Source organism: Cryptotermes secundus, unplaced genomic scaffold (assembly GCF_002891405.2).
Source record: "Cryptotermes secundus unplaced genomic scaffold, Csec_1.0 scaffold1242, whole genome shotgun sequence".
NCBI lineage: Eukaryota > Metazoa > Arthropoda > Insecta > Blattodea > Kalotermitidae > Cryptotermes > Cryptotermes secundus.
In genome coordinates, this window is record NW_019739237.1 from 88,567 (window position 1) to 101,491 (window position 12,925).

The 12,925-nt window shown below is 39.5% G+C and overlaps 1 protein-coding gene across 1 annotated transcript in view; it reads left to right on the plus strand.

The window, feature by feature from the left end:
- Positions 1 to 5,705: 5,705 nt before the first annotated feature.
- Positions 5,706 to 12,925, plus strand: part of LOC111871839 (coiled-coil domain-containing protein 85C) — an 8,754-nt gene continuing 1,534 nt past the window's right edge. The window contains exons 1-4 of the mRNA XM_023865207.2: positions 5,706 to 6,923; positions 8,403 to 8,631; positions 9,943 to 10,073; positions 11,230 to 11,430. Of these exons, the coding sequence (XP_023720975.1) occupies positions 6,147 to 6,923; positions 8,403 to 8,631; positions 9,943 to 10,073; positions 11,230 to 11,430 (1,338 nt within the window). The 5' untranslated portion in view covers positions 5,706 to 6,146. The remainder of the gene's footprint in view (positions 6,924 to 8,402; positions 8,632 to 9,942; positions 10,074 to 11,229; positions 11,431 to 12,925) is intronic.

The following is a 12,925-nucleotide window of genomic DNA, read 5'->3' on the forward strand; positions in this document are numbered from 1 at the left end:
TAGTGAACATTTTAAATATGATTTAAAAAAAAAAGTTACTGAGACAGTCACATCCCAGAAGAAATTTATTTTCTTGGTCAGGATAGTTGATGGCCTAGCTGAGGTTTGAACCAGTTGCCTTATGAACACAAATCAGAGTGTTAGTGATTGACCCAAATTACTGAGTCAGAAATGTTCTGTCACCTCAAGGGGTTCTTTTATAGCAGGACCCAAGGCTGGGTAGATTGTGATTATCGGAGATTTTGAAAAAATGTGCACAAATAACTGTGCCCTAGGTGGAACCCAAACCCTAGTCTTGTGTACTAAGCCTGCATGCACCACACTGTAAGGATGAGGGCACACCAAGGAAACTGGCAACTGCAACACAACCACAATTTCTGAGAATTGTTATCAGCCTGAGTTGAACACACATTACTGAATGGAGCAGCACAAATAGAGGAAATGGAATGCAGTTTCCTCAAATTGAGCTGCTCCATTCAGTAACATGTTTTCAACTCAGGCTGATAACAATTCTCAGAAATAGCGGTTGTGTTGCAGTTGCCAGTTTCCTTGGTGTGCCCTCGCCCTAATAGTGCTGCCCAAAATTCCACATCTAGAATTAATTATTAATTAGCAGACGCTATTCAGATGGTGGGTTAAATTGTATAGGTGAAGGCTGATAGATGGTAAAGCATTTACTTCTTAAAATGAGCTTTATACAATTTTTAACAAATAGCAAGTGGTGTAATGTATTGAATCATTACAGTGATTTCACTTCCTGACTAATCTTTGCCTTAGTGAAATACATTACGTAATATTATTGGTAATTTAGTAAAAACTTGTAATTTTTCAGGCATTTAGCAGACCATGTTAATGCTTTCTTAACTAAAGTTCATAAGGAATGTGTCATTGTAAATACAAATACATTTTTGTCAGTGTGAATATTATCACCACCACACACTAATGTATCTAAATACTGAAAACAACCTGTAATGAGTATTGATATTGCCTGTACCTTTGTATCATTTTTAGAGTCTTAAACTTTGTTGCGTGCAGTATTTGTGAATGTGTGAAATATAATTATTAAGCTGTTTAGTACTACATTTATGTTATATGTTGCAAAGAAATGTATAAATAATCTCAGGGCACTTTTTTCTGAAAAAAAAATGTTTACTGGTACTTATGCTCAGTTTTTGTTTGGAGATGGAAATATGCAGTGCACTGGTACATGCACAACTTTTGACAGATTTACTGATATAGATCAATTGCTTGCCAGTATGCTCTGTGATGTGTACCAGCTCAGAAAAGGCACTGTATAAGTTATACTAAGTTGTATCTTAAATAAGGTGTGATTTTCTATTCATGTGTTATTGGAAGGAATGTCCTATAAGATGTAGTCATCCATGTATATTGACGTATGAATGCTCTGTGATTTTTATTTTCAGTGATAGAGCTGTTTTTTTCTTTTTTATTTAATGTTGCTTGAAAACTGAACAGAACTATGTCTCTCTGTCCAGATGTAGTTCTCTTCCCCTACCCAAGATTTTTCTCCTCTCCACATCATCCAGACTGTTTCAGGCTCCCATCTAGCCTCCTATCTGATGGGTACCGGTGGTTCTCTCCCCAGGGATAAAGCAGCCGGAACGTGAAGCTGACCACTCAACTCCAACTAGTGCCAGGGTCAAGAATGTGTAGAACTCTACATCCACTTCCCCATGCATCTTCATGGTGTAATGCTTAATTAAGCACAGGGACAAGTTTACCTTTTTACCTTATTGTATAGATGACTGTATTCCATCTTATTTTCCGTGTTACTGAATTAAGTACAAGGTAAAGCTATGCCTGTAACAGGCTGTGGAGGCCCGTAGGGTCACGAGACGTCAAGACTTCCACATTTTCTAGGTAGTTGGCTCACAGATGGCAGTGAGTTTGTCATCCTTATGCGCTGGCTGCCCTACACCCCCCCAGGAAGATTCTTGGTACTTGTTTCTGTCAAGAGGCTGAGCCAATTGCAGGGCCATAGTGTGGCTGGAAGGATTAGGTCTGTTGAAAAATCCAGTGACCTCGTAGGGAATTTAACTCGCCGCCTTCTGGTTTGTAGCATAGTTTTTCATTTTAATTGATACTTTTATATTAATTTATTATGATACTTTAACATGTCTGTATATAACAAACTTGATCCTGATTTTGGTCACTGGCTATGCTTAATGGTAATCACTCTAGGAATAATTGGGAAAGAGGCTATGAGTGTATTAAAAGAATGATTGTACCATAACTCAGGCACTTAGTTGCTGGCTGCTTATCGTGTGGGTCTTGGTGAAATCCTAGAGTAGTCTGTGTGGGATATGTGATTCGTGAACTGGAGCTGGGGGAGGTTTCTGTGCAAGTTCTTTAGCTTCCTCATGCCTGTTATCATTCCATCAATGCTGTATACTCTTCTATCATCAGGGACTTACACAAGGGGTCCATTTAAGGCTGCAGTACCAAAGGACTAATTAACTCACTCCTGTCATTATTTCAGTGGAAAATATTTCATATAAATCTATTGTAACTGAACTGTATTGTTCTTATGTTAAGTTACTAGAGTGTGAATAAGAGTCAGTGTATGTAATCTTCACAGGCATTCTGGTGAATGTGTGGAAATAGTTTGATCATTTGATGGTAAAATATTCCTATTTAAGCTATAAGGAAGCATTAAAGAAAGAGTATTATAAACATGATTTAGGGGTCTTGAAACTGTGTAGATTTCATCTAATCATTTTAAGTGTACAATTTAGATTGGTTTGGATTGCAATGTGGTTAATTGAAGCCTTTCTGATGGTCTTCTAATGATAGCTGAAGTTCAAAGCTCAGAAGAGAAAAGAGAAGTGTTCAACATACACATTAGAAGTTTCAGTGGATTACCTCAAAGGGCCAGCAGTTATGTAAACCAATAACATCAAGGCTTGTGAATTACATACATATTCATATTATGAACTGGGAATTATTCTGTGAACTGATGAAAGATTAGCAATAACAGATTCTACTGGTATACTTGTAGACCACAATGGGGACACTGACATAGAGAAACACAATGACAAACTGATAACAGCTGCAAAATAGCTGGATAAAAATGAAATTTTAACAACTAGCATGAAGTAAAATAACGTGCACGAGAAACAAATACAGTGCACTGGTCTCACTCGAGGATAGAATTCACCTGATGTTGGCCCAGTGAGGCTGAAACATGTTTTCAATATAAATTAGTAAAAATACATGTAAAACCAAGACAATTTGAGGAGTGTGAACATTCACTTAGTGTGTAAATTTATGTACTATATAAAGGCCTATGGGCATTTTATTGATTTGAACTGTCATAGTATTAAAATGCATTTTTAGTGAACAACATAGTCCTAATGTCTTTTTAAAGTTGTATTATTGATGGATACATTAGTAAAAAATAGGATGATATAGCCAAGTCAGTTTAAAAGTGCAAACTCTTAAGATGGGGTTTATGCTCTTGCAATATGGGTATTTCAATTTCATAACTTTAGAATTCAAAATTATTTCATTACTCGAATAAAAAATAGTCTCATCCAAATGGAGACATTATTTAATCTGTTACTAGGTCAGTGTAGTAGCTAGGCAACAGGCTGAATACTGAGGAATGAGGTTTTTATACCTGGTATGGTCTGGTCTCCACAATGTTCACACCAGCTCTGGGGTCTGTGTAACCTTCTGTCTAAGGGGACTTAGTGCTTTGTCGCCATGAGTAACAGTGCTAGTGCATGAAGCTGATTGCTCACCTCTACTATTTATTGCTGAGGCTAAGAATATGTGGAGCTAGACCTCTGTGCCCCCGTGAGTCTTCATGGTGTGCTCCTTAATTAAGCAGGTAACTATATCTTTTTACCTTTATATTACTTGAAAGTGATGTCAATTTTATGTAATTTCTTTGAAGTAGGAAATTAATGTTTGTTGTTTAAAGAAAAATGTCATAGTGATATCATGGCACATGAGCTTTAAAATTGCAAAACTGGAAGCTCTGAAATGAGGTATATCTTTCACTCAGTTTCTTAAATCTTTTTCCATCGAACTACAGTTTTATCAAAATTTATAAAACAAGTTGTAGCACTGTGTGTTAAACCATGCATTCCATATGAATGCAGAAACTATATTAGCATTCAGCCTTTATGTTAAGTTGTGCATTTAGTTTCTTCTGCCAGAAATATAAACTTCAGGACAGATGCATCTGGTACATTTTAGCTGAAGTACATGAGACACCATGTCTCATGTTAATGCAGAGCAACATAATAATTAACAAACATATCACAGAATTCATGTTTATTATTGTGTTATATCATTTCTAAGTATTGAAGAAAATGATAGTGTTTTTAAGTACAAAAATTGCAATTTGAAAAAATGAGTTGGGTCAGTGTATTGAAATTTAGTATCAGTGTTAATTATAAATACATTTATGTTGTTTTAAATTGTTTGATATATCTTTTGTAGAAGACATTTGGTATGTTCTGTTTTTGTTTGAACCTGAATCTTTTGGGTCATTTGCTTTTATACATAACTGCTAACATATGGCATTTTAAAGTGCCAGAATTTGGCAGACTTTCTTGATTAAAGATAAATAAAATTAATCTAAAGCTGTTTATTACTTCTCTCCATCCTTTTAACCTTTTCATGCTACACAAAGGATACCTTCCTCAGAAGCATGACCTGTCTAGTCTGGATTTATGTTTAATATGGAAAGTTTGGTGTAACAAATGCATCTCAGTAGGCCCCATTGCTGACATGTCAGGTAGAGGTCAGTATTTAGCAAAGTGATGCTGTGTTAGTTTAAGTTTTGAGGTTTTCACGGCGATGACTATGAAGAAAGTCGTCTTCTGGGTTTAGGCAAAACGAAGAATACACGGCGTCTAAACCCAGAAGACGACTTTCTTGATACTGTGTTGTTTTTGCCACCTTTTTGTCTCTTCTTTTTCTTTAGCTTATCATTCATTTCTTCCTTACTCTCTGCTTTTTCTCCTCCATATTCTTTCTCATCCCTCCTCTTCCTCTTTCATATTCATCTCTTCCATCCTCTTCCTTTCAGCTTCTCTATCATTCACCTTTTCTTCTTCACCTGTAGCATTATCATCATCATCATCATCTTTTTAAATTCTCCTTCGGTTCTTATTCCATCTAATTCGTTTTTCCTTCTCCCCTTTCTGCTTCTCCTTTACATTATAGTCAACATTGTTGTGTTTTTGGAGTCTCTTTGGGAATTCGCTGTACCTCCATCTTCTGTTGGTTGAATATCATTATAGGTATAGTTTTTTTGTTTGTTTAATATTTCAGACAATTTGGACACTGAGTTGAATATAAAATAATGAAGGAGGGGAGTAGAATATGAAGCCGAGATAGCTCATTATAGTGACTAGGCTACGGGTTGGGCGACCAAGGAGTCCGGGAAAGATTTTTTTCTCTTTTTCCATAATGTGCAGTGAGGCCCATCCAGCCTGCTAGAGAATGGGAAGGGGGCTTTTTCCTCTGGGATAAAGCGACAGGGGCGTGAAACTGACAGCTCACCATCGTCTAGTGCTGAGGATAAGAATGGTGGAGTTACACCTCCATTATGAACTACGTACTTCGCCATCCTTTTCACATAATCCTTTGAAATACCCGCTTTGATCTACATACCATGGTTTGTGACGGAAATGTCCACCAGAGCACTAGACTGACTGTTGTCGCCATGTTGGTATAAATCAGGTAGAAGGTGCATATCCGTGTTGCGTAGAAATTGGTCGCATGTCTGAAAGTTAGCGGTGAATTTCGATGTACGCAGAGAATACTGATGTTAAAATGAAATTTACATGTATGGCTTGCATGTTTGAAGGGGTTGTGTATTTCCGTGTGACTTAAAACGTGAAGTGGTGCGAACTGGAAACATTGACAACTGAGTTCCTCATGGAAGAAGGTCGCGTGCCACTTTTTGATATTGACCCAGTTATTATATTTTTCAGTGCCTTCATTGTTTAGAATAGCAAGCTTTCCGTAGCGAGTTATATTTAATTTTTAGGTGCTCCTTTGAAGCTTTTTATAGCGGACTTTATTTGATTTCTCTTAAGATCTGGTTTGGTGTAATGAGATGAAACTTTAAAGCTGAGTCGTGTGTCGACATTGCCAAGGACCTGATCATGTCAAATAAGAAACAGCAGTCATACATCAACAAAGCCACAGAACCTGGGGTTGCCCCACCTCGGTACCAGCCTCCACCACAAGTATCAAGTGGCCCGGGAATTCTAAAACACTATCCAGCTTCTTCACAGTCACACCCTCTACCCTTTGTTTCAGCACCAGTTTTAAAAGATGGTAAAAGTTACTCTGTTCAAGTTCCCAATGTAGATGGAGTAAAACCATTTCAGCCTGAGATTGGGAAGTACTATCCACCACCACCGCCACCGCCAGTGGCGAACGGGGATTCCAATAAACTTGTATATCCAGGACCTCCCCAGTATCCTGCTCCCCCATCCGTAATTCAGCCTCCTGCACAGCGACGACCTAATCCCACTGTTGGCCTTCCGCAAAGACTTGGTGACGACGAGTTGTTGAGGTTAGGATCTGTCGAAATGTTGAAGTTTGTTCGTAAGGCTGAAAGTGACACTGCAAGAGTTTCGTCGGAACAGGGCCAGGCTGCAAGGGAGGCGGCAAGGCGAATGCAGAGTTATGTTAGTGAGATCAGAATGTTAAAAGAGGCAAATCAGCGACTTGGGGATGATAATCAGGAACTAAGGGATCTCTGCTGCTTCCTGGATGATGATAGGCAGAAAGGACGCAAACTGGCACGAGAGTGGCAGCGATTTGGGCGGTATACTGCAAGTGTGATGCGACAGGAAGTGTCTGCATATCAGAACAAACTGCGGGAACTGGACAACAAGCAACAAGAACTCATAAAGGACAATCTGGAACTAAAGGTGTTATATTTGATACTTTCCAGATGGGTAGTTGATTTTATAGTATAGCCAAGATTCTCTTAGTGAAAGTAGGTCTTCATAGTAGGCCATAAGGTAAAAAGAATATTGACTTAAAAAGTCTGATAAATATCAGTAAAACATATTACATTGAACTTCAGTATCTTCACAGCTAGTTAGATATATTGGCGCAAATATTTGCAGTGGTTTATACCATGTGTCTGAGAATTTAAAAATATGAGTTCTGCAGTTTGATTTGAACCTTATATTTTTAGAATGCCATAGTGCTGTCAGCATCCACAACTTGAACATGTCATGCATCAAATAAATATAAATAAGGAGGTCATATCAGGCTGCCCACTCAGTCACGTGTGTAATATCCTAAACTACTGAATGGATTTTGATTAAATTTAGTACTGGTAAGCTGCACTCTAACTTATTGACCACACCTGGGGATATGACTGTATACAAAATTTTGGTTGGAAATTTTTATATGCTCAAATGAGAAGGGTAATATTAAAATTTCCCTTAAAGGGAATATTTTTGTTGGATTGGATTCAAGTGGTTCAGGATAAGTTCCAATAGCAGCTATTGTAAATGTAGTAATCCCGCAGTTTCATTAAATGTATGGAATTCTTGACATACCGAGGAACTAAGCAAGAAACTGCATCATATTTGATATGAAGTTGAAATCAAACTTCATCAGATTCCCCAGTTGTTTTAAATAGTTCTGTTTAGGGATACTGTCAATATTGTAGACTATATTGCAGATAGAAACTTTCTAGCCATGGTAAAATAAATTTAATGTAATGTAGATCACTGTGAGGCACTGGTTCAGAAACAATGCAGTAGAAAAAGTTAAAAAACAAGGTAAAGCCATCCTTGTAACAGGCTGTGCAGGCCCATACGGTTGTGAGACGTTGAGGCTCCCACATTTTCTCTAGACAGTCGGCTCACAGATGGTGGTAAGGTTGTCAATCTTACGGGCCAGCTGCCCTTTGCTCCCAAGGAAGATTCCTGGTACTCATTTCTGTTAGAGGCTGACTTGACCCCGGGGCTATAATGAAGCTGGAAGGATTAGGTAAATTGAAAAAAAAATCCACTTCAACAGGATTCAAACCCATGAACTTCGAGCTTGTAGCATAATGCCTCAACAAACTACGCTAACAACATTGCAGTGGAATATAACAGAATTAAGTCTCCCCTGCTACAATTTAACATTGTGTCAGATACTGTATATAGTAATGGTACTGAGAAAACGCTGTTAAATAAATCACAAAAAATGATATTGTGTGAAGGATATAGAAATATAGTGGTCTAATTGTGCCATGGCAAAGGTTTGAACTTCAGATGGAATAGTTAACACTGTGTTCTCCGACATTAAGTCATTAAGCCTCTGTAGCAATAAAGAACTTGTGTATTGTAATGACCTGTCTACCTCTCAGATTTCATGAGTGTGATGTTATTACGGTTTTTTGTCAGGAACTGTGCTTGTATTTGGATGAAGAGAGGAATCAGAGTGCTGTATGTCCCTCATGCGGTAGTGGCTTGCGACCTGGCACAAGAGACGATGGTGATGGTAGTAGTTCCAGTACCAATGCAGATGAGCCACCATTACCTGCACAGTTTGCTGCAGCAAATCCTCGTCGTACGGAGAGCAGAGAACGTCTGTTAGAGGAGAGCATTCAGCGTCAGCGTACAGTGTTCAATGGTACCATTTTTGTACCGCAGTCGTTACGTTACTGTAAAACTAAATATTTTGTAATTATGAATAGTAAAAAGTTAAGGTAAAGTTGTCCCTTGGCATAACTAATTAAGCACCACGCCATGAAGGCATATGGGGAATGGATGTATAGATCCACATTTTCTTGACCTCAGCACTAGTTGGAGTTGAGTGGTCAGCTTCCCACCCTGGCCATGTTATCCCTGGGGAAAGAACCCACAGTACCCATTGGGTAGGAGGTTGGGTGGACCCCAGAACTGATCTGGACGATTTAGAGAATAGAAAATTCTTGACCTATTGGGACTCAAACTCTGACCCGTCAGTCATCCAGCCTGTAGCCAGTTGTGCCATACTGTGGCTGTAAGGTTTAGGTCAATTGAAAATTCCAGTGATCTCATCAGGAATCAAACCTGCAACCTTCCAGCTAGTAGAATAGTACCTCAACCAACTACTCTACCTCATGTTCCCAGAGGTCTGTAATTTAATAGTAAATTGACACAGTCTCGAATAGGAATAGGTAATATGTGACTATCGAATAGTGCCTGTGCTCCACTGTACTGTACTATAGTAGTCATAGAGATCTGTAAAATCAAATGATTGGTGCCGAAGAATAGAAGAAACACATGGACAGCATCAGAATAGGGCACAAAAATGCCTATTGTAACAATTAAGCTATGGGCTGGATAATTGAGGAATTGTTCTGATTCTTGGCAGGGTGAGGTATTTCTTTTCTCCACAGTGTCCAAACTGGCTCTGGGGTCCACTCATCCTCTCCTGTCCAGTGGGTACTCGTATTTTTTCCCTACAGTTAAAGTTTCCAGAGTCGTGAATATAAGCACATAATTCTGTCTGATTCCAAGATTAAGAATACATGGAGCTATATCTCTGCTCCCACATACATACGTATTAATGGTGTGATGTTCATGTAAGAGTAGGGACAGCTTTATTTTCGTTACTCTTCCTAGTTTGAAATAGAGACATTCATTTGCTTTACCAATTCATTTCTTTCATGTGCTAAATATGTTGTTATATTGCATTATTCTGATATTAATCTTGTTTCATTGTATCATTAGACCTTTTCTCAAGTTACATTATTAACTCCTGTATCTGCATTAAACTGTAACATACTGTGTTTTTTAAAACTTTTCAGTAGGTAAGATTTTTCTAATAGCAAACTATTCATGGTGTCGTTTAAATCACTATACCCATTATTGAAGCTTCTATTTGGGATTTAAAAAAATTGTTCTGGTTAAGTATAAGATTTTGGAGGGCTTACTTTATTTTATTGCTGTTTTACAGATCAAGTGATGCATTATGTGCGCAGTTTGGAACAGAGAGTGAAACAGCTCGAAGAGGAAAAATTGGCATTGCAGCAAAAGTTGGGCCAAGTACCAGGGCCAAACAGCTCCAGTGGGAACTGGGAAAATGATGTAAGAGACGAGATGAAATGTTATATGAAGGTTGTTTCTCTAAACACCTTTAATGGCACACTATACCTTCACTATGCATCCTTACAGAATAGTCTTGTGTGTTCAGTGACATATCTGGTATAGCAGCTTGGTTTCCTTTATGTGTTGAAAATAGAATCTGGTAACTTTTGAATGGTGGTGTAATAATGTGTGCCCTTATCTGTCAATGAAGTATCATATTTTAGAGGCACAATATCCTCTTGTATGATATGTTGTGTAGTCTGATAATTGTTGCCAGCATTTTGGAATAACATGCTACTTCTTTTACCTGCTCTGAAGATAGAGGCAGCATATTCCACCAAAACATTGGTAACAGTCTACCAGACTACACAGGTCACATCTCAGATGACAGTAATTTTTGTAGGCACCATGAGAATCTCTGATTTCACATAGGACATATCTTGGTCATCAGATGTAAAGGTAAAGTTGTACCTGTTCTTAACTAATTAAGCACTATGACGTGATGACATATGGGGGAATGAATATATAGACTTATTCATGACCTCGGCACTAGCTGGAGGTAAGTGGTAAGCCTCACACTCCGGTCGCTTTACCCACAGGGAAAGAGCCCCCGGTACCCATTGGATAGGAGGCTTGGTGAGCTGCAAAGCTGATCTGGATGGCATGGAGAAGTGAAAACTCTTGCCCCCACCAGGACTCAAATTCCGACACTTTGGTCATCCAGCCCATAGCCAGTCGTTATACTGACTGTGCTATCCTGGCTCTGTACCTTGTATCATGTAGTCGGGTAATTAGTTGGAATGAAAAATTGCTATAGTCATTTACTTTACCCATGTGGCCAGGATAGCCCAGTTGGTATAGTGACTAGGCTGTGGGCCGGACAACTAAGGAGTAGGGGTTCGGTTCCTGGTAGGGGAAAGTGATTTTTCTTTTGTCCATGATGTCCAGACTGGCTCTGGGCCTCGCCCTGCCTCCTATACAGTGTGACAGTGTGTACTGATGGCTGTCTCCCTGGGACAAAATGTCCGTGGCATGAAGCTGACCGCTTACCTCCATCTAGTGCAGAGGTTCAGTCCTCCTACGTCTCTGTGGTATGGTGCATAATTAATTAAGTCTAGGAAGAGCTTTACCCTTGCTGTAACACATCTGTTTGTAGAGCTGTGGTGGTTCACGCCCTGAAGCGGTAGTGCAGGCATTGCAGGTGCTTGAAGTTCGTGAGCAGCTAGAAAGAGGTCCAGGGGTACATGACAGTTGTTCTGGTGGCCTGGAGTCTCTGGGAGCAACTGGTCCAGACCTTGATATGGTAGCTGCAGATCTGGATGCTGGAGAGAAGGCTCTTGTGCGGGAGATGTGTAACGTAAGACCATGGCAATAATACACCTATGTAGGAAATCTTCTCTGAGCTTTGCATCATGTCAGAATGGTAATTTCTAGTGAATCGGAGGAAATGGTGAGGACTTACTAATGTTTCAGAGGAAATTGCTCTGTGCTCCTTCAAGGTTGACTTTGATCAGGCTCCGTGTTCTTCAGTAATGTCGACATGGTGTGTTAACCACAAGACTTCATAATTTATACAGACCAGTATTTACATCTCAAGTATACTGTGCAAGTTGGCTCACAAATTGTCATCACCACCGCTGCTGCCAGGGCACAGGGTAATGTCGTTGGTTGAGGCACTGTGCTACAAGCCAGAAGGTCATGGGTTTGATTCCTGATGAGGTCATTGTATTTCTTCAGTTTACCTAATCCTTCTGGCTGTAGTATGGCCCTGGGGTCAACTCAGCTTCTAACAGAAATGAGTACCAGGAATCTTGCTCGGTGGTAAGGGCTGGCATGTAAGGCTGACAGCTTCACTGCCATTGCTGGACTGATGGGCCTTCACAGCCCTTTACAGGGGTAGCTGCCATTATTGTTGTCATTATTGAGGTGGGATGAGACTGAGTCCCTCGGCACTTGGGCTGCAGATGGGTCCATTGTACCAGCCCAAGTTGACAGATGAGAGAATGGACCATTGGTGGAATGGTAACTGGTAGGGAGAAACTGGCATACTCAGAGAAAGCCTGCCCCAGTGTTACTTCTTCCACCACAAATCCTATGTCTACTGGCCTAGGATTGAAAGCAGGCCTTTAGGATGAAAAGCTTGCCAGTAACCATCTGAGCTGTAGTATGGCATAGTTCATATATTAGAGTGTTGATTTATTAATAAGTGGAACCTCACTTAACGAGCACCTCTCATAACGAGTAATTCACATAACTAGCAAAACAAATTGTAAAAAAATGGCTAGCTTAACGAGTGACGAGAGGGGAAGTCCCGGATTGTGCGCTTGCTACATCAGTCTGTGTTTAGCACACGTTCTGCTAGCATCTTAGTGTTGCTTGTGATCACACATTTTTCCAAACTTGTGTTCAGACATATTATTTGTGATTTTTTTTGGTGCAAAGTTTAATAACCCTTGCAAAAATGTCCCCGAAGGAAAAGCCGCAAAAAGACAGACATAAGAGAATAAAAATAACCATAGAAATGAAACGTAAAATCATTGAAAAGCGAGAACGAGGTGTGAGCGTGGCTGATCTAGCACGCACATACAATCGGTCTACATCAACGATTTGCACGATTTGGAATTGCATTGTGTTTCACAGCAAGAAGTTGTGGAGGAGAGTTTGTCAGAGGAGGAGGAGGAGATAACAGCAAAGCAACAATCTTCTCTCGCAATAAGAGAAATGCTGAAAGCATGGGAAACTGTTGCATTGTACATTGAGAAGCATCACCCTAATAAGGCAGTGGCTATGCGCCCTACAAATTTATTTAATGATAATGCTGTGTCGCATTTTCACCAAATTTTGAAGTGTCG